Source organism: Python bivittatus, unplaced genomic scaffold (genome assembly GCF_059951505.1).
Source record: "Python bivittatus isolate LINGU-HERP-01145 unplaced genomic scaffold, Pbiv_v1 ctg000580_np1212, whole genome shotgun sequence".
Taxonomy (NCBI): Eukaryota; Metazoa; Chordata; class Lepidosauria; order Squamata; family Pythonidae; genus Python; species Python bivittatus.
This window is the reverse complement of record NW_028277087.1, coordinates 22,313,630-22,335,087: the sequence shown is the minus strand read 5'-3', so window position 1 is coordinate 22,335,087 and position 21,458 is coordinate 22,313,630. Positions and strand designations below refer to the sequence as shown.

The following is a 21,458-nucleotide window of genomic DNA, read 5'->3' as shown; positions in this document are numbered from 1 at the left end:
AGTAACCTCTGCCCTCTAGAGCCTTAACCGTCACTTTGCATCACGCTCTCCTTCTGCATCCATTTACTGAATACCCCTGCTCTGAAGAGAAGTCAGTAAAGGGTTAGCTTTAATGGAGATGGGAAACAGAGACAGATGGGCAGACATCAGCCACAGGGAAAGCAACAGATTCCTTACCAGGGGTAAGAAGTTCTTCAGGGAACTCACCTGGCATCACTGAGATGCTCCAGGGTGAGCTGTAAGGTCAATTAACTTTGTCTCTTTAAAGAATACAACAGCCAGGAAGAAAGAGGTCTGAACAAAATCAGCTCAGATCTCAGAAATTAGTTTTATAGCCAGCAGACACATGAAGAGAATAAGAAATGTGCAAATTGTCTGTAATGCCCATATATCTTAAATGCAATAAATGTCCAAATTGGAATTATTTTCCTGCTAACACAACAGCTTCTTCCTGCACTCGTATTTTAGGAAAGTACAACCAATGTTTGCTAAAAAGCTTTATGTAAGTCAGTAATTAGCAACCAACATTTGGAATGAAAATATATCTCAGAACTAAATCAAACCATGCAAAATGTCACAACAGATAATAACCATGTATTTTTCATATTAACATGGAAAAGAATACACACATGCACCATCTCAGCATGCTTGTCATATCATTTAATACAAAACCTGATCACTTAGGAAAAGGGAAATAGCATAATACATCTGACAATTCTATCAAGGAAGCCACTGGCAGCTGAATAATGCATTTCTGCTGATTCCTCCAGGCTGTGATGATTAATCCATGCTGATACTGCCAGCTGATGTGACCTACAGAGAAGGATTCATTCTGGCCCACATACCACAATAAAATGAACATCACTGCAGTGTCAAAGAAACATTAACAATGCATCAGCTCTAGATGCATTGACTACCATGCAAATATCAATGAATAATTGTGGTACCTTTTCCCCACGGTGTTTACTGAATTGGCCACATTCCGATTCACAAGAGATTTTCTCCTTGACAACTTCTTGGTGCTGTTGCTGTCACCAGTGGTATCATCATCTTTCTTTGGTGTGCTACCTCCTTTGCTGTTGAGGTCCCTTAACACATTATAATTAATTTTACTTGAGATCTTCTTCTGTTCCAACATTTTTTCAATTGCCTCTCCTGCTGTGCTGGCCTGGATCAGCTCCCGTTTCTTTGCAGACTTCTTGGGCTTAATTAAAACATAAAGAACAGGAATTTTAAGGAGCAATCAGAATAATTTCACTGAAATCAAAGAATGGATTACAACTGAATCAATTCTCAGATGACAGGTGGTAGTGAAGGGGATAGGTAGGCAATGTAGTTAGAATAGCGGCTTATCAAAGTTTTAGTATGGTCTTAACAGTTCCTTGTAGAACCAACACTGTAAGGATCCAGATCTGAATACTTGAGTGGAATTAAGAGCCTGTGAATTTTCCCTCCCTTAAAAATAATGCACTGCAATAAATGTTGTTTTGAATGGCTATTAATGTATATACCATGTAGCTATGCTAAGAAGTAGTTCTTTAAAATATGCTTTCCTCCAACACGTCAAGCCCCATTCTTAAGTGTAGAACCTGGAAATAAAGTTTAATTTTTAGCAAAATTTGAACTACTATGCCAATGGAAAGGGGCAACTGATTTGGGAATCTAGATTAATTTTTCCTTGTCTTTTAGATCACAATGAGCATTGGATGAGAATTTACTACTGCTAGTACTAGTCTTGAACTAGATGTGATATGAGCACAGAGCTTCTATTCTATGCTTTGACTGTAAGTATCTCTTCTAGTGTTCTACACAATAAAGTTGAAATTTATATTGAAACAAAAGTAGCCACCCTTCCCCTTTTCCATAATATGTGCACTAAAGAAAACATATCACATAATGGAAATATCTCACCTATGGTTGGCAACAAATGGATGGGTTCATAAAACTATACAATGTCAATATGCTATTTCTTAACTATACAAAAGGACTTCAGTAGAGACTTGACATTTTTGCAAAAAATTGAAGAATGACATTAAAATTGCAGGGCTACAATCTGCAACAAGGGCAACTCCCACTTACAGCTGTTTTACATTTAGAAATTCAAGATAGTAGATGGCTTGCAAATATGGAAGGAAAGATGAATTTAAAAATCTGAAGAATCTGCAGTATGAGTGAGTGAGACAGAAACAATAAGCCAAGAGATGAAAAAAGATTCAGACTATGTGATGCTACTGGATTTAAAAGAGAAATAATTTTGCTTGACACTGACAGCAGCTACAAAACAATCTTGCAAAGATAGTAAGGAGAGAGTTGTTGAAGCCTTAATAAAATTCTTAGAATGGGAGGAAGAAGGCATGGATGCAGAAGTGGACAAGGTGTACACAATTAACACAAGAAATGAAAAGTTAAGAAATGTGCTCAGAAATATACTTGTGCACCTTGTCAGGAAGAAGACAAGAGATCAAGTTCTACAACAACACTGTAACACTAAGCTAAGGATTAATAATAGCAGAATACTGAGTAAGAGAAAAGAATATAAAATTGATTTGTTCAATCAGGGATAAGACAATAAGTACTTTTATGAAACACTGGAAACATTTTATGGACTTTTTGCTGAAAATGGGCAGAAATCAGTTGATGATTTCTGGATTTGCCAATTGAAAAGGGCTGAATATGGGAAGAAGCGAACTATGTAATGTAATCTTAAAGGGGGAGGAGTGATGCTAAGTTTGTAAAGAAGATCAAAAGTCATTTCTTTAAATATCTTTTTCTTTTTTTAATTTTCTGTACCTTTCCTCTATCTTTTCTTTCTTTTGCAATTTCATTTTCTGTATTTTTTCATGTTTATCTTTTACTTGTTTAAAAATCTCTAATAATTATTATATTTTAAAAACATGAGATAATTTGACATTTGTTAGCTATCATATGAAAGTTACACATAAAACTTAGTTTTGCCAATATTTTCACATATACATAAAGGATATGAGTACCATATATATAGATCTGCCTGCCTGCGCCCAATTCATAGTATACTTCCTTCTATTCAATAGTTCATGTGTTGATCTATATCCTTTTGCAAAGGGGCTACTCCTGCATATAAAAGCATATAAAAACATGGGAACCTGCTGATGCGAGCTATAGAAACTTTTTATTGGTTGTGTGAATTGGCCTTTTGAGATTCCAGCTGTAATTCTCCTATTGTATCTAAAACAGTTCCAGTTATTTCCCCAGAGGCATTATTTACCCAGCCTTGAATTGATATTATTTAGCATTTATAGCCCAACTCGCACTAAAATCTTGAGATGGATAGTAGCTCCCAAATGATTCCATTCAAACAATCTGATTATGCCAGTGTGGATTAGTTTAAATGTTAAACGTTGTGTCAGTTTATCTTCTACTCCAAAAGTCAGACCTGACATAATTCTTAATACAATTCAACAATGTCCTAACTCAGCGGTCAGCATCCTGTCCCCATCAAAGACCTCTTTGTGGCTCACAGAAACCCTCTCTGACAAATAATCAATAATGTGGTTTCCTATCATTTTGAGGTGGTAATTGTATAAAAACTGCAAGGTGAACCATAAAAGATGCTTAGAATAGTTAGAAGAAAATATACTTTTCCATCTGCAGACAGAAGAATCAAAATCTTCACTCTGTCTAGATACATGATGCAAATCATATTCTTACTCAGTTCACTGCAGATGGTAATACCCTGAAAACCATGGTCTTGTTCTCTAAAGAATGTCCACCCTGCCCCAAGAAATTGTCTTGTTTAAAGGATGGGTCTAACTCATATCTATGTGCCTGAAAATTTAGGTATATGAAAATCTAGATGCTATAAAATAGACTTAAATATTTTGAGCCTCAATAGTTCTAGTCATTTACATTTATTATGGCATAATTCACACTACATTATAAGGGTTCATGTAAACAAAAATATCACCACCAGATTTTACTTGCAGTGGACATGAGGCTTACAGGGCATTTTCTGTAATCTTTTTATCTACACATTCTACTATATACATTTATTTATTTGTTACATCATTTATATACCATTCTATTCCAAGAGACTTCAGGAGGTTTACAGAATAAAACATACAAAATCCTCCAAAAACAATGACATAAAGCCTTCTTAAACTACTAATAAAACCGATTAAAAGGAAAGAAAATCCATAAAAAATGACAATGCTTTTAGTGTCCCTATTACCACCTAGGGCAATAAGAGCAGCCACTCAGATTTCAAAAACCCTACAAAATAAAACAGTGTTCACTTCCTTTAATGATACCAAAGTAGAAGTAGCCCTTACTTCTGAGAGGAGCCAATTCCACAGAAACAGACAGCCATCAAACAGGCCTGCCTCAAGGCTTCTCCAACATATCCAAGGGGTATCTGAAGTATTGATTCTCAGATTGAACACACATCTTCTGCTTAACCTGCTTCTGCTTGAACTTATCTAGTGAAGGGGAATCTACCACCTCTCTGGGTAATTAGTTTCACTGTCAGTCAGTTCTAACCATTAGGAAGTTTTCCTAATTTGACTGGAATATGATTTCCTGTAATTTAAATCCATTATTCCGTGCCTGGAACTCTGAAAGGAAAGAGAAGAGGTTTTGACTTTCTTCTATATGACTCTCTTTCAGGTATTTGAAGAACACTATCATACTCCTTCTCAATCATCTTTTTTCAAGGCTAAACATATCAAACGTCTTCAACCTGTCTTCATAGGTCTTAGTTTCTAATCACCTGATCATCTTCATTCCCTTTCTTTAAACTTGTTCCAATTTCTCTGAATCCTTCCTAATCTGATGCCCAGAACTGGTCACAGTATTTGTGGTGGGATGTGGCCAATGCATGCAAAATAGAATAGACTGCTTACCTCCCATGATTTAAAAACTAGTTCTGTTGCAATTACACTGCTTTGTTTGCAGCTACATCATACTGCTGGCTTGTATTCAGTTTGCAATCAACTACTTTGCCAAGAAATTAATCCATTTTAAATGGATTCACTCAATTCACTGAACTAAATAGTAACCAAATGGGTTGGGTTTGCATAGTGCATTATTCCACAACAAAAACCAACCAAGCTTAACGTGTTGTACAAATAAAGTTGCTAGATCTTTAACTGACTGGATTAAGAGTGTTATGTAAACACAACCAAAGTATGGTAAAAAGTGCTCCTTTGTACTTGATACTAAAGCTGAACTATCCAAAAACGAATGAGTCTATGCTGAAGGAATATTACCATCTAAAGAGGCTCAAGGTAAGAAAATAAAAGATTTAGTCAATTTTGGCATTCACCTGTGGATATTATCCAATGTATATTATCTAACATTAGGTTGCCAGGTCCTTGAATCTAAAACATCAGGAGAAATGTAGCCAAATCAATTATCAACTGAAAACAGCTTGGGAAAAAAATAAGCAAAGTGGCATTTGTGGATCCTTCCTTTAACACTTGCCAAGCAACTTCTCACTTGGCTTAATTTTTATTTTTAGATACTTTTAATTAAACATGAAATGAAATGGGAAGCCCATAGCCTGCAAAACTGAGCCTTCAGCATCATCTCTATCACAAAATGTATTTGGACCTGACATAGATCTTACAGGCATTCTTAGAAAATAAAAATGGTGCATCACTGCAATGCAAGTCTTTGTACTTTATTTATTATTATTAGTCTTATTGACAAGTAAAAAGCCAACCTAAGCTATTTTATTTAGTTGCTCCATGTAACAAAATGATTTCTGCATTCTGCTGTACCCAACACCATCTTCAAAGGTAGTTCCACATAGAACACATAAGCCATAATCTGGTTGTAAAGGTATCAGGGCATGTACCACTGAACCTGGGCTGTCACTTGCAATACATTTGACTCACAGCTGACAAACAGTAAAAATAAAATCTGGCATTCCCACAGTGAATTAGGCTGTATGTTTGAAGTACAGTGTGGACTTGAAGGGGAAAAAATGTGATTTTAGTTTAGCTTGGTAATAAACAAATTCTTGGCTTCAAATGTACTCAGAAACATCCTGTCCTTTAATTCTAAATATATGACTTCCACAACTTATTCTTAGTTGGTGGATCCTGGGATGCTAATAAAAAAAAACAGAGTAACCCTGTCAAAGCTGGTCTGTGCCTGGAAATGTAGACTACACTTCCTTCCTCTTCTTCATGCTAAAAGTGCTAATCTTTTAGCTTGTAATTCTTCACTAGGGAACTCCACACACTCCTTCTTTGAGTTTTTCTTGCTTTTTCTAAATGCTGACAATTCCCCATGGCTCTGCTTCTTCATTTCTAAAATCTGGATTTGTCCCAGTTGCAGAAGAATTATTTTCAAGTGGTGCTTTTTATAAAATGTCAGTATAAAATCAATTGCATTATTGCTATCCACACAGACACACAAGCATAGACAGAAAAACTTACTGCAAATCTTTGTTCTGCTGATCACAATGGAGATACCAAACAGCACTGCAGCCACTGCTGCAACATGACACTCAAGGGATGCATTGATAGTTCAAGTAAAAGCAAAGAACTATGTCCAAGGGCTCTCTGGGACTGCTGTACTGTGGATCAGTAGAAGCTGCCAAGAATATATACAGTTGGAAATCTGCTGGAAAATGGGCCTGAGTAAGTGCAACCCCCTGAGAAATGATATGTGATACTCAAAGAAACTGCAGTGTCAACTAGATACACAATACACTAAATTTAAAAGCAGCAATAAAAATGGAGGAAGCTGCTTTTAACAAGTCAGCCCACTGGTCCATCTGGTTCAGTACTGTCTGTACTCTGACTGATATAGGCACCTCTAAGTTATCCACAGGCGTCATTTCTATCCCTATTTGAATATACTAGGAATCAAACTTGGATTTTTTTTGCATGCAAAGCATGTGCTCTGCTGTTGAGCTCTAGTCTCCCCTGCTGAATACAAAAACTGCAGGTGTGATGGGGATGGTGCTAGGATTTTATGAGAAAACAAAATGCAAAAACTGAGCTGCAAAAGCTGCAACTATCTGGCCAAAAAAGATGCTGCCTGCTCTTCAAAAAAGTTAAAGCATTTCCACATCTCTCCAGATTTTCCACTTGCAAGACAGAACCCAGACCTTAGTGGTGACTGTGCTAGGGACTTTGGAAGCATAGTTTAGCAAGCCAAATTATGGATTTATTGAACATTAGGATTATTAGAGTTAAGGCAGCAAATTACTATTTGCACTAACCATGCATTATGTCTTAATTGAGTTTTGGCAATCTACCCTAATATCATCTCTCTCACAGATACTCACATTTAGATCTATAGAAAAGTTTTACTTAGAGATTTAGTCTGAGTGGTTTCACGTTGGATTAACATAGCATAAAGTAGTATCTTATAAAAAGGAGCCTGGAATGTGTAGCCACTGCCAAGAAGAGCAAATCTGCTTCTTAACCTTCCCCTCATAATTATAGGGACACTATCAGAGTTTCGATTTATAATACTGTCACTACTAAAGAAAGGACTGATTGTAAAAATGACAACAACCCTGAAGCTACAACTGATCCAGACTGAAAGAGGATCCCAGCATGTCAGGTACATGGGTGGGGCAACTTCAGTACATAGTACAATGGGCTGCTTTAATAACTGAAAAATCTTCCCAAAGATTGCTAAAAGAGGGCATGGAATTTTATTAACGGAAAGAGAAAGCAAATCAACAGGTTTCTTAGTCCTTTTATTATGCAGATTAAGAGTATTTTCTGAAGGATAAAAGCCTAATATAATTTCAAAATGTCTGTTATGGATATTTCTTCAATTTTTCAAAGAGAAATCTGGTATGAAAACAGGTAATAGTATTTACTTTTTCCCATCAATGGCAGCACCGAGCCAATCTTGACTGATCTCAATAAACTAAGCAGGGTCAGATGTAGTTAGAACCTCAGTGGGAGGTAATCAGGAAAAAACAGGGCTCTTGGCTAGACTGGGAAATCAAAAGAATACCCTGGAAAAAGGTCACGCAAATCCACCTCTGTTAACTCTGCCAGCAAAACTGCATGGTGGCAGTCCGTAGAAATGGAGCTCAATATGAAGGCAATCTTATCTTAACATGTCTAGCTATTTTTTTAAAAAGTAAGACAAAGAAGTTTTGGAATACTTATTTTTATAATAAATATATAATCAAGAAAGTTTGAATTACATATGGTTTGCTTTAATGATGTTAAAGGGTTACTGCTGTAAAAAAAAATGCCTGAATTTAACAAGGAGTTTATATATATTTATACACTATGCATAAAACAGACACTCATAATATAAACTTGTTTCTAGCAACAAAAGAAAGGATTTTAACAAATAAATATAAGATGGGATGCATGAAAAGATAAGCTCCATATTTATTTTAAAAAATATAGAGACGAAAAACTAATTGTAGTATTACAATCTTAATCAAGCCAGGAAAGAACATAAGCAGTGCTTTGTTGGATTGGAACCCCTGGCCCATCTAGTCCAGCAATGTGTCCTCACAGTGGTCAACCGACTGCATAAGGAAGCCCACCAGTCTCCCAGCAGATGAGATGATCTTCAGAGGCAATCACACAACCATCAAGGCTAGTAGTTTTTCATCCCCATGATTTTCATGAACTGGCCCAGCCCCTTTTTGAAGCCAGCCAAGCTGGTAAGATTGAGTTCTAATTCTGAAACACCTCTGTGTGAATATTTTCTATAGGTCTTATCTAACAGGACCAAACACTGTTCAAATTTGCTTGTTTTTACGTCACTTATTTCAAAAATATTATTTACCTTATGTTCTTTATAAATCCCAAGCTCTTTTTCTTTTGCTATCCTTGCTTCTTTTTCTAAAAGAAAGGGATAAAGCAGAACTGTAAGCTGAATAATATCTTAAAGGACATGGGGTGAGGTGGGGTCTTAGACAGCAAACACAGAGGCAAAAGTAAACTGAGGAGCTATTAGATTCTTGTGAAAGCATTGATGTATCAAGAGAAAGGAAGCAGAACATGGGTCCCAAATACGCCCACAGAAAGTAAACCTATGTTCTGTATCTGGAATATAAATTGCATAAATAAAGTAATATTTATCTATTTAAATAAATAAATAAATAAATAAATAAATAAATAGTATAAATAAGTAAAAATAAATACATCTGCAAGCATGGGATATCTAAAGAGCACTGCAGGATCTAAACTCTCTTATTCTCCTGACATTAAATTGCATAAATAAAGTAATATTTATCTATTTAAATAAATAAATAGTATAAATAAGTAAAAATAAATACATCTGCAAGCATGGGATATCTAAAGAGCACTGCAGGATCTAAACTCTCTTATTCTCCTGACATTAAATTGCATAAATAAAGTAATATTTATCTATTTAAATAAATAAATAGTATAAATAAGTAAAAATAAATACATCTGCAAGCATGGGATATCTAAAGAGCACTGCAGGATCTAAACTCTCTTATTCTCCTGACATTATAGTTCTCAACAGATTATACTTTCAGTCCACCCACTAAGCATAGTTTTCTAGGCATATGTCAAAGACAGTTAAAACTTTAAAAGTCTCTGAAAACATTTTTTTTAATTAAAATGGTGAAACAATAAAATTAATGAACCTCAATCAATAAACTGTTCTTCTAGAACAAAGGAGATATATCCCAAAAGGAGCTATGCCAGTCTTGGTGCTGACATAGTTGATGTTTTTCTACTGATGCAATGAGAGGGAAAAAAGAAAAAAATGGCAAAGAAGGGGGGACCACCAGTTTTCCGTATTCTAGAGAGATAAGGGAGTTCCTATAGTACTCTTACAGAAAATCTGCCTAGAGAGGCAGGCCCTGGGTTTAGGCTTCGTAATCTACTTTTTAAAAAACAGCTAGGATCCATATTGTCCACACTGATGTTAAACAAGTCTACATAGTTGCAATCTCCAATCAGTTAAGGAATTATTTTGTCCTTAGTAATCTTCAACAGATACTATATTTTTTGCCCCATTCTGGCCTAGACAGATTTTGGGTAACAAAGAGAATACAGTAAAGCTTGTTTTCTTACCTTTCTTAAATAAATGTCCTTATCAACTATTGTAAACCAAATACTGGACTTAACTTTTTATTTTCTGTAGCAGTGTTAGATCTAGAACAGTGGTCAGCAATGCAGTGTTACAGGTGCCATTTATCACCTATGACACCCAAATGAAAACAGTGGAATCAAGAACCAACCACTGTGCACAGTGTTCACAGTTCTGAGGAGATCTGTCCTGAAGTTTGGGCTATTTTTATTTTATCTTATCTTGGGGGTCAGGGACCTGTATCGTAGAAGATTACATGCTGGCACCAGTCCCTGAAAAGACTGCTAATCCATAGCCTAGATGTAAGACACCAAAGCTCACACTGCAAACTATGTGGGCATTTGAATCCTAGTTTCCCCAGTATCATCATGGCTCCTGTGTTTCTATTAAAAAATGTATCTACGTTTGCACTTAACCTTCTTAAAAATAATATAACTATGGTTTACTTCAAACTGATCAATTATAGCAGTTAATGTTTTCAGCCCTGTAAGTTTAATGCTTTTGTTTATTATTATTTGCCACTCTGTAAGCCTTCCATCCTAAGAAATTGTCGGTAAACACTGTCATAATCAAATAAAAAGCAAGCAAGAATCACCAGAAAGATTTTTATTTATTTTGCTTACCCTTTTGTTCCTTCAGATAATCTGCATTTTCCTTCATCCACAGTTCTGCTTTTATCCTGGCTTCTGAATCATTAAGTATGTACTAGAGATAGAGAGTCAAAGTGTTAAACTTCTGCAGCTAATGTAGCAGGAATCAGCAGAATCACTTTCCTGTTTGCATCATGTCCACCATTCTCCTCACCCAATCTAAATCATGCTTTCCCAAAGACAGTTTAAACGGGGTTCAAAGTGGCAGAAGGGAGAAAGAGTGACAGTGGCAAGAGAACTGGAAAAAAACAAGATGAAGGAGAAACTACCAAACCGGTCCAGCTGGAAGACAACCTGTTGAAGAGAAATAAGGACCAGCACTAATTCCAAGTTCTCTTTATCTGCTTTATAGGATCCCTGGATACCATCACAATACAGTAGTTAAAAATACTGCTACAGGTAACTGATAGCATCGTAGTTCCTCCTCTTTTAAAGTATTTAAAGTATAGATACCAATTTTAGAAAGATCACAAATATTTCTGTTTCTACTTATACTACTGCTAAATTGTACACCTATACTGTTCTCTGTATTTACCTGCTTATTTACTATAATTCATCATCCTCATCTAAATATTAAATAGATTATTCTGGGTTAGTTATATGTATAGCATACGTAGCTCCAGGTCAGAATATAGAATAAAACTTCTTTTTCTCAAGGGAGGAACAATAACACTAGCCTTATTTAAAAAATCCTGATGTTCTGAACATATCCACATATGTATAGAAACAATTATGAAAGGTGTGGGGGGGGGGGGGAGAAGCATTCTTACCATATCTATTTCACTGTCATCAATTCCACTTAGATCTAATTCACCATCTCCAGTATTTTCATCTAAACAGAAGTAAGACAAATTTTAATTATGGTATGCATTCATTCCAAATCAACTCCGATTCAATCTCTGGCTTTAATCATCTCAGAAATACTGTCTTTCTGATAACTGGTTTGCTAACAAAGCAATCATTCAGCGTATGGGACCCATCCATATTAAAAAAGAGAAAAAAGTTTTTTTTTCCTAACCACACTTTTCTATTGTTGTTGCTTGTGTGAACACAAACTGTCACTGAAGTTAATTATTGTGGAAAATAGATACCAACAAGGCTTGCCTCTCATCTCTTTAGGAATTGCTGTTAATATAATTCAATCATAAACACTCAATTAAATGTAAAGTGAAGAAATGAGAGGTTAGGAACTTTTAAATGCCCCAAAGTCAAGGACATGCAGTATCTGAATAGTTGCTGCATTCACCCATCTGAATGATGAATGCCATTGAGAAGACGCACTAATCGTCACAACATCTGTTTTGTTTGTTGAAAATCTAATGAATGTATGCATGAATGTACACATGGGAAATTAGAGAGCTATCTGGGTAAAAGACTAGCAATTGGGGAGGTCACTTTGACTGTTCCTCACCCTGCTAGCCCAAGCATTCCACTGAACACCCAGGAAAATGAATTAGGGTTGCCAGTTTGAAACCTTCCCAGATTTACATTCCACAACAGAGTGGTAAAAGCAGCAGCTGTGGCTTCCCTGCACACATATCCATCTGTCTTTCTTTTCTAGGCCTTGCTGTCTACTCTTCTCTCTTACCTGCTGTTACTGTAATGAGAAAGGCACAAAGGGGAAGATGATGTTTTGGTCTGGAGAAGGGATAAGCCCCTCTTCTCCCACTCTATTAGAGAAGTTAATGCTAAGTCTCCAGTTTGCAACCTACAACCCTTCCTGAAAATGCCCCACTCAGGTAACCATAAGTGAATGGAGGAAAAATCTCCTATTGTGTCTATTGTTGCCTATTGTTGCTGAGCCTGATTAATCTTGAGAAAGACATGTTTCAAAAGTGCACTACAGTAGTTCTATTGTCAAGAAATATCACAATGCTATACACATATAACCTAGCTTGAGGGACAGGAAGCAGAAATTCTGGATATGCAGTACACTTTGAAGAAGTAGTTGCAAACTAAAGTGATGGACTGGAAAAGATACCAGGTAACAGAATAAACACAGAGAGAAAACTACATTGATGGGTTTCAGAATTGAAAGAGGTGAACTTGCTTAGGATTCCATAAATCTTCTCAGTAACTCTAAAGATAGTACTTTTGGTTCAAATGCTGTGACAGTGTTTTCAACTACCAGATAATGTTTTAATATTCCTGCTACCTGAGACATTTTGCACACCTATCTCCTGGGACAACATCAGACAATACACATTTTCCGCAGGCAATTTTATGATCATATATTGACTGAAATGCTGCTGGAAACTGTTTTTAAATGGCATATTTAGTCATGATTTTACCGACAACTCAGCAAACACAAAATCATGCTCTGCAGCATCTGCAACTTTCTACTTCACAGTTTTCACACATGTGTAGAAGTAAAAAAAATCCTAGCAATTCAAAAATACAAAAATGTTTTTTCACCAATTTAGTCAATATGGCATTGTTGCTGACTTCACATAAATTGCTTTTGAATTCAGTAAGCACATAAATGCAACCTCTACTTCGCCCTTCAGAACACTTAAGCATGCATTATTCCAGGCAGTGCTATTAGGCCATTCCAGGCAGAATGTTTTGCATTATTGTAATACTATGCAATTTGAGCTTGCAATTGGGTGAGACCCCATTAAAAGGTAAGTGTTTATTTTTGGTTGAACCAGTGTTGTCCAGACTGAGATACACACACACCAAAACACCATCTCTTCATCTAATCCTTAAGTTGCAGCTTTTGAATACTGTCTTTTTAAAAACTTAGATGAATTCATGCATCTACTGGGCGAAGGCAAATATAGTGTGAAGTGCATGTTAGAACTTGGCAAATTGTTACTTGCCAAGCAATGAGGGGAAAAAAATTAAATACTTCTGCAACTAGTTAGAAATAAGAACTCTGAGACAATTCTTTTCCAGTTTGCTGAATAATGAATGCCAAGAATCAGTTTAGTGGTTATACCATCCCATTTATTTATTGTGTATTTAGTTTGGCCAAACTCCTTCAACTAGGCCAGGTTATTTGTTCATCCAGTCCAGTGCTGTCAGCTCTGCACAACAGGGTCTCTAGTGAACGTTGTCCTGAGGACAAAATGCTGATGTCTTGGCTAGTAATTATTAGATTTCTAAAATGCCAGTTTACAGCAATCTGTTGTCAAATTTTGTTGGTGCTGTCCAGGGAGTTTCAAGGAAGCACATAAAAGGGGTCTATGTCAATATTAAACTCACACATTATAGATGGCTCAATTCTACCAGAGAATCATAGCAGTCTTTCATATGACCAACTATCTGTACCTCTTAAAATACAACAAGCAAGCAAAAAACAGGAGTTGCCTGTTAATATTCAAAATAAATTATATAACAGGAAGCTACTAGGAGTTCTGCAAAATGTTTCAATTTTGATCAGTTTCAAATCTAAAATGCTCTGTTTTGAATGCAAGTGTGAAATGGACAGTTATCATCATTGAGGTATATCAAATTTAAAACAGTTATTTTGTGCTTGAAACTCCGCCCAATTGACTGGAACAGTCTGTTTTACACTTGAAATGGCGGCTTTAAACTGAAAATGGAGTGCATCAAACAGTTTGGATTCAAAATGTTTTGTTAATACAATTACTCCTCATGTATTTAATATTTTCTGTTGAGATCATATTATAAATTACATTTTGTCTGCAGCTTTTGAAAGGGGACTGCACTCTAGAGTCTGGAGGGGCTGCATATGACCCTGCTCTCTTAGCTGTAAATCTTGTTTTAAACTATAATTAATCTTGGTTAAGTGCCTTGAACATAGATCCTTCCTTAAGAACACAAGAAGTAATTTGGGGAATGAGATCCAACATGTTTTCCACACTCTCAACAACTGAGAGGGAGCCCACAATGACCAACCTTTTCATTTTCTATCTTACTGTTTCATAAATGGACAAATTACATGGTTAATTCCCCCACACACGTATGCAGCTTTGAACTGTGGGCCATGATTCACTATTTAATCCTCTCAAATTTATTCTGGAAATTTCATTAAAAAGAAAAGTAACTGGAGCACAAAAGCCTAAAACTCGTTTGAAAATTAGACCATTTCCATGTAGAGCAGATCCATTTTTGTGTTAACATTTTAATTTAAACTTGTTTTGGAATTTGTGCCAGTTGTTTCCTCTGTCAGCATCAAGAGACAGAGAACTCATTTGCCAACTGCCGAATTGCAGGAAAAGGATCTAAAAGGAACTGATCCGAAATAAGCACAACTTAAACTCAGGAGAGGCAGGACATGGAGTAACTGAAGGCTACTGGTCCTGCCTACAAATAGCCACTCTTCAGCTCATCTGACAGGAATTTATTAAGTGAAAAGAATACATGGTGCTTTCAAATCCCCAGGTTTTCTGTCCCCTCTAAACAAAGCAGTTGGGCTATAAAATAAACATCCACTATAATGGTCAAATCTGAGAAAGAAAAACAGCTGTTCTAATGCACCACAGTAAACTCCATTGCAATCATCAACAAAACTAGCCGATCTGCTTTAACTGCGGAGAGGGCCATCTGTTGTCCATTAAGCAGCTTGCTCCAGAAGCAGAGGGGAAAGGAGCTCCCAATTCTTGGCCCTTTTTAAATCAAAATAAAATGGCACCCTCTTTCTAATCAAACCAGTATTCTAAACAGTATTCTCCTCTTCAATAACTCCCCTGAAATGCAATATTCTGTAACACTGATGCAACTATCCCTTTGGCCCATGATCTTAAAATAGCAGAGGTCTGGATTGTTTTGATGTGGTTCCTCACACATTTTGTTTTTTCTTCCAGAGGAAATCAAAGCCTGCAGGGTACAGGTAAAAAGAGTTCTGGGTTTGGGGGTTTTGCTTGTTTTATTTTTTTTAAAAAGAGGTCCTGCTTTAGGCTATTAATCCCGCAAACAGTTCAGAGAGGGCCTTTACAGTTAAGGAGCAACACTCATCCCACTCCCTTCCCTGCCCATTTTAATCTCTCTAGTGGAACCAGCAGTTTCCGCAGCTTTCGATCAAGTCTCCAACTCAATTATAGTCCTGTAACTTGAAAGCATCTGTCAGGCCCTTCATGCTGTTATTGCCTCCTCCCTGTTCCAAGATCTACAGAAGCTGAACAATAAGGCTGAACGAGAAAGAAAAGGCTCCATTTCTCAAAGACAGAGCATGCAGCTTTATTCAGCAAAGCTCCAGGTTTAAATCTTCTGCATGTTCCATGCAGGCTTTGGAAAGATTTCTGCTGTGACCTTGCAGACATCCCTGGTCAGGATATATAATACCAGCCTATTAGATGAACCAATGATCAAATTGAATACAAGGCAGTTTCACACATCCATCCCTTTGGACTGGGAACAGCTGCACTATTAACTCTATTGTTTTTGCTCCAGTCTCACTCTTCCATCTCTTATCTCTTGCCTGTTGTGACACTGGTACAAACAGGTTCAAAATCCCTTCATGGAGAGATATCAGTACATAGCAAGGCTTCCTCATATTCCAAGTCTCAGGAAAATGATCTCTCGGGTGAAAAAAAAAATCCTGTTCATTTGCTGAGGTCTTTGAGAATGACATCTAGGAAGTTTATAATTAGGCTAGATTCTGCTGCTGCTGCCGCTGCTATTGATTCTGTGGTTTTATTGTCTATGTTTAAAATAGATTTCTGGCTGTTTTACTGTTCTTTGACAGACCTGGCATCAGAGGTCTAACTAGCCTCCTGTAGAGATTCAATTGCCAACCAGAGGGACCCTGAGACATCTTTCATTTCCTAATGGAAGACTGGCCTACCAGACTCCTTTCCCAGGGAAGCCACACGGCACTTGAAGGTGTAGAATGCAAGCTTCAGAAAGATATAATGGGAAGCGGAAAGTGAGAAACCTTCCAGAGTCCTTGTAATGATAGAGGCAGCTCTTGGGCAATCTTTTATTTCCCAATGTGAAAGACACTCATTCACGTATGCATTGGAACAGAATGCTCTGCTGCCCTCTTTTACATTGGCTTGCACAGACCCCTAAATACCTACTGGCTAATCATAGAATCACAGACTGCATTAACTGAAAGAGACCTTCCAACTCCCTGCACAGTGCACAATCCTCTAAACCATTCCTGAAAGGTGGCCATCTAGCCCCCATTTAAGAACCTCCAGCAAAGGGGAGTACACTACTTTTCTAAGCAGAGTTTTTCACTATTTAAGAGTTCATGCTGTTTGGAAATTCCTCTAATACTTGGCTTGAATTTCTCATAATTTCAAGCTGTTGACTCTGTTCTTGGTTTCAACATACAACAACAGGTCCACTGAGACAGCATGGGGATGGGAATGATCTCCCATTCTCTGATCCTCTCACTTCTTTTCTGTCTTCTTCCACTCTGCTCAGCAGCACTAGAGGCATAAGAAAGGTATGGATATGCTACCAACTAGCTCATATAGAAACAAGAAAGCATTTCTAAAGAGAGACTTGGAAGAACTTCCTAATTTCTATTATGCCTCCACCTCAATGGTGCTGGCAAGAAAGCAGACCCACCAAGAAAGAGCATGGGGCAGGGACCTATTGATACTTCTACCCTGTTCTGTTCTTAGATTATTAATTTTTTTTTGGTAAATAACTCTGGCAAGTAGCTTTGACAGACATGAAAAAGCTACTAAAACTAGTATTTCAGAATGTTCTAATTATTTACTATTTTATTTTTATTACTTCATCTTATATGCTGTTCCATTTCTGAAAATGCTGACTTTAATATTATTATTATATTATGTAATTATATCTTTATGTATAATTATATAATTATATAATTCGCTTGAACACATGGACAAAGTGTCTTCATACAGCCATCCAAGAAACCCTCTTTGCTGATGACTGTGTGCTCCTGGCACACAACGCCAACAATCTACAGTTGATGCTGAATAAATTCTCAGATGCTGCTATGCTCTTTGGCCTGATTATCAGCCTGAACAAGACTGAAGTACTTTACCAGCCCATGCCAAATACCAACCGCGGAGAACCAAAAGTCACTGTTGATGACACCCAGCTGACAAATGTAAACAGCTTCAAATACTTCGGAAACATTATCTTGAACAATGGGTCTTTGGACAAAGAAATTGACTCAAGGATCAGCAAGGTCAGCCAGGCACTGGGATAGTTGTGTACTAGAGTGCTCAATCAACACAACTTCTGTATCTCCACAAAGTTGAAAGTCTACAGAGCTGTAGTTATACCTTCTCTCCTGTATGGATGTGAGTCCTGGACTCTGTACTGAAGGTACATCAAAAAACTGGAGAAATTTCACATGTGCGTCTCCACTCCATATTCGGCATTCGTTGGCCAGACTGTGTCTCCAACCTGGAGATCTTGGATCAAGCGGAGTCTACCAGCATTGAGTCCCTGATTATCAGAGCCCAGTTGCAGTGGGTGAGACACATCATCAGAATGGATTACCACCATATGCCATGCCAGTTGCTCTATAGTGTACTGGAGTTTGGGAAGAGACCTTGAGGTCAACCATGCAAGCACTACAAAGACACTGTGAAAGAAACCCTACGCCACTGTGACATCCAGTCAAGGAAACTAGAAGCTGTGGCTGCTGACAGAACCTGCTGGCGTGCCCTGTGCTATGAAGCCTCTACTGGCTTTGAAGACAGGTGCCACCAAAAACTGATAGAAAACCATGAGTGGTGTTACAGAATAACCCCCACAGTTACTACAGGTATCCTTGACTTATAATCATTCGTTTAGCGACTGTTCGAACTTACGATGGTGCTAGAAAAAGTGACTTATGATCAGTCCTCGCACTTATGACCTTCGCAACATTCCCCACAGTCACATGATCAAAATTCGGGCACTTGGTAACCACCATGTATTTATGACAGTTGCAGCATCCCAGGGGTCATATGATTGCCCTTTACAAGCTTCCCAGCTGGCTTCCAATAAACAAAATCAATGGGGAACTGCATGATTCACTTAACGACAATGTGATTCACTTAACCACCACAGTGGTTCACTTAATGACCGCCACACAAAATGTCATAAAATCAGGTGTGGTCATGTGATGCCTCGTTTAACGACCGCACTTCTTAATGATGAATTTTCCAGTCCCTATTATGGTCATAAATTGAGGACTACCTGCACATCAATGAACTTCCAGCACCCCCACTGTGCTAGACTCTGCGCTTCCAGACTGGGACTGCAGAGCCACTTCCATGTCCACAGATGCACAACAGCATGTCTTCTTCGAACCCAAAGGACTACCATATTATATAATATTATTATTACAAATAATAAACATAAAATTTACATATGCACATTTATTTATTTGAAAAAATTATATGGCCAGTTATTTTATATAGAACAACCCTAGCAAACACACAAATAATAAAAATACAAGATTAAAACTCTAACATACCATCAGTCTCCATCTGACAGAACCAAGCCCTGAAGCACCGCATATAAAAGATAACATACACACACACATACATGAATTATACTAAATTCTGTTCTGATTACCATTTTATTGTCTTAGTATTTTTTAATGGTACATGTTATTTTATTTGTTGGTTGATTTTCTTCTCTTTTTTTCTGATATGCCATGCAGAGTCTTGTTATCTTTAAATAAACAAACAAACCTGGGCTATATGTATGCATTATTTGGCTATAAACATGTAAGAAAAATACTGAGTGGGGTATAGAAAATTAATATACAATTGCTGAAAACAGTATTACTTCTACAAAATACAAAATCATATATTTTAAAAAAAAAAAACCAAAAGAAAAAAAAGTCTCAAACCACCAAGGAGAAAAATTACAAAATATAAAACATCAACAAACAATACATATATAATACTAATTCAATTTTTAAATAGTAAATTAATATCACATGGAATGATATTAATCAGTCCTTCCATTAGATCAATCAAGAACCAATTCAAAGGCTAAGAATGAGTATGGTGCATGATTTTAAGTCCCCACCTAAAAAACTGCAGGCAATGCCTACTGAAATCTATAAAATCCAAGTCCAAAAGCTTAGTACACTCTTTAATGCTTCTGGCCATTTATAAGAAATAAGGGAAAGGAATATGCAAATTTCCTTCTTTCAGAAATATGGCAAATTACAACTTTTCTTGTAGTATTTGGGAACATCTTGCTGCAAACCTGGTTTTATAAGAGGCACACAGAGTGCCGTTCACAGACACTGAAAACAATAATGCTTAAATGTACTGAATTGTATAACTTATTTTGTTTACATCCTGCAACTTTCATTTAAGTCACCATTTTAAAAGTCCTACAGCTTTTTATATTTGACTTAAAAAAATAATGCATTATTTGAGATTATATTATGAAATTAGCACAGCACTATCAACGGTTCTTATTTCAAGAACTGGAAGCAAATCTTTACCCAAATAAAAGGATTCCATTACAACCAACCAATAAATGAATTGCATGGAATCTTCTGGAGCTTGTACAGTTAAGAACCACTCATTTTTCTTGTAATATTTAATCCTGTACAGTGCCATAAAATAAAGTAGTTTTTGCTATTTGATTCCCTAATGGTACAATGTTTAAAACACACTGGCAAGGAAGTCAAGAGGTCAATATGACAATAGTTACTAGGTTAACAAACGAGTATGAAATACTACAAAGTTCCACAGATACTTCAAAATATAAACTCTAGCCCTGGAAAACAATTATTATGCTCATAAGTACAGGGTTAAGAATGCCCAGTTTAAGGACAACCCAGCCTTAACAACAGAGCGTACTATAGCAAAATTCAAGTTAAATTCACGATGATTCTAGGTATTCTTCATAAAACATACCAAGATGCATGCCTTGAACATTGCCTAAATTTGATAATGGTCAAGCTGAAGGGTGTTATAAAGAATTATCACAGCACTGGACAGATAAAACTACTCAAACCTGAGCTCGGTTGGACTCTAGCTGGTCAGGAGACAACTGGGGTTTCATCTTGTGAAGTCATCAGGGATCAGTTTGTTAGTCTGAGAGTCCTGAGGAAGTGGATAGGACTCCCTGTAGTGTCAGCCCCATCACTTCTCAGCTGGATTGCTGCCCCTCATGGTTGGTTAAAACCTCTCATGATGTGACAGGAGGTTGGATCTACAGTGTACTTAATGTTTCTTTGGTGAGGGAAAGTTTCCATTTCCTCTGAAAGAGGCTGTACTGCACACCCTGCTCAGAAGTCATTGATTGATCCAATTATTTTGGACAACTTTAGACCAGCTTCTAATCTCAATTCTGGGGGGAAGGTGATAGAGTAAATTGCCACTTCAACTTCAGGGGACCCTAGAAGAAGTTATCTAAACCCACTTCAGTTGGGTTTTGGGCCAGGATTCAACTCAGAAACTGCACTGGTCAAACTTGTTGATGACCTTTGGGGAGACCAGGCCTGGGGGAGTACAACCTCTTGGTCCTCAGCCTTTCAACACTATTAGTGGTATCCTTCTGGACTGGCTTTGAGGGACCGGAGTGGGAGGCATTGATCTTCGGTGGGTCTCCTTTTTCCTATGATGTTGGTTTCTGTCAGTGTTAGCAGGGGAGGAGAGATTTGTTAAAGACTTCTACTTTGTGGAATGCCCCAGGGCTCTCTACTCTTTCCACTTCTCTTTAACATCTACATGAAACCACTGGGGAGGTCATCCATTGGCACAAAGTCATATATCTGTCAGTGCTCCTTGATCTCAGCTGTCATTGGATGTGCAAGTGGCAAGTGTGGTGAGGAGTGTCTTTGTGTCCCTTTCTGAATCATTCAAACTAGATAATGGTTATCCATGTCTTGGTTACATTTCATCTTGACTGCTTACT

At 37.1% G+C, this 21,458-nt stretch overlaps 1 protein-coding gene across 7 annotated transcripts in view; it reads right to left on the bottom strand.

The window, feature by feature from the left end:
- Positions 1–21,458, bottom strand: part of BRF1 (BRF1 general transcription factor IIIB subunit) — a 231,271-nt gene that overhangs the window by 50,508 nt on the left and 159,305 nt on the right. For all 7 annotated transcript variants that reach the window (XM_088149756.1, XM_088149755.1, XM_088149754.1 and 4 more), the window contains 4 exons: positions 11,456–11,517; positions 10,659–10,740; positions 8,758–8,813; positions 948–1,204 (listed from right to left, as the gene is read on the bottom strand). In XM_088149756.1, coding sequence (XP_088005882.1) covers positions 948–1,204; positions 8,758–8,813; positions 10,659–10,740; positions 11,456–11,517 — 457 coding nt within the window. The remainder of the gene's footprint in view (positions 1–947; positions 1,205–8,757; positions 8,814–10,658; positions 10,741–11,455; positions 11,518–21,458) is intronic.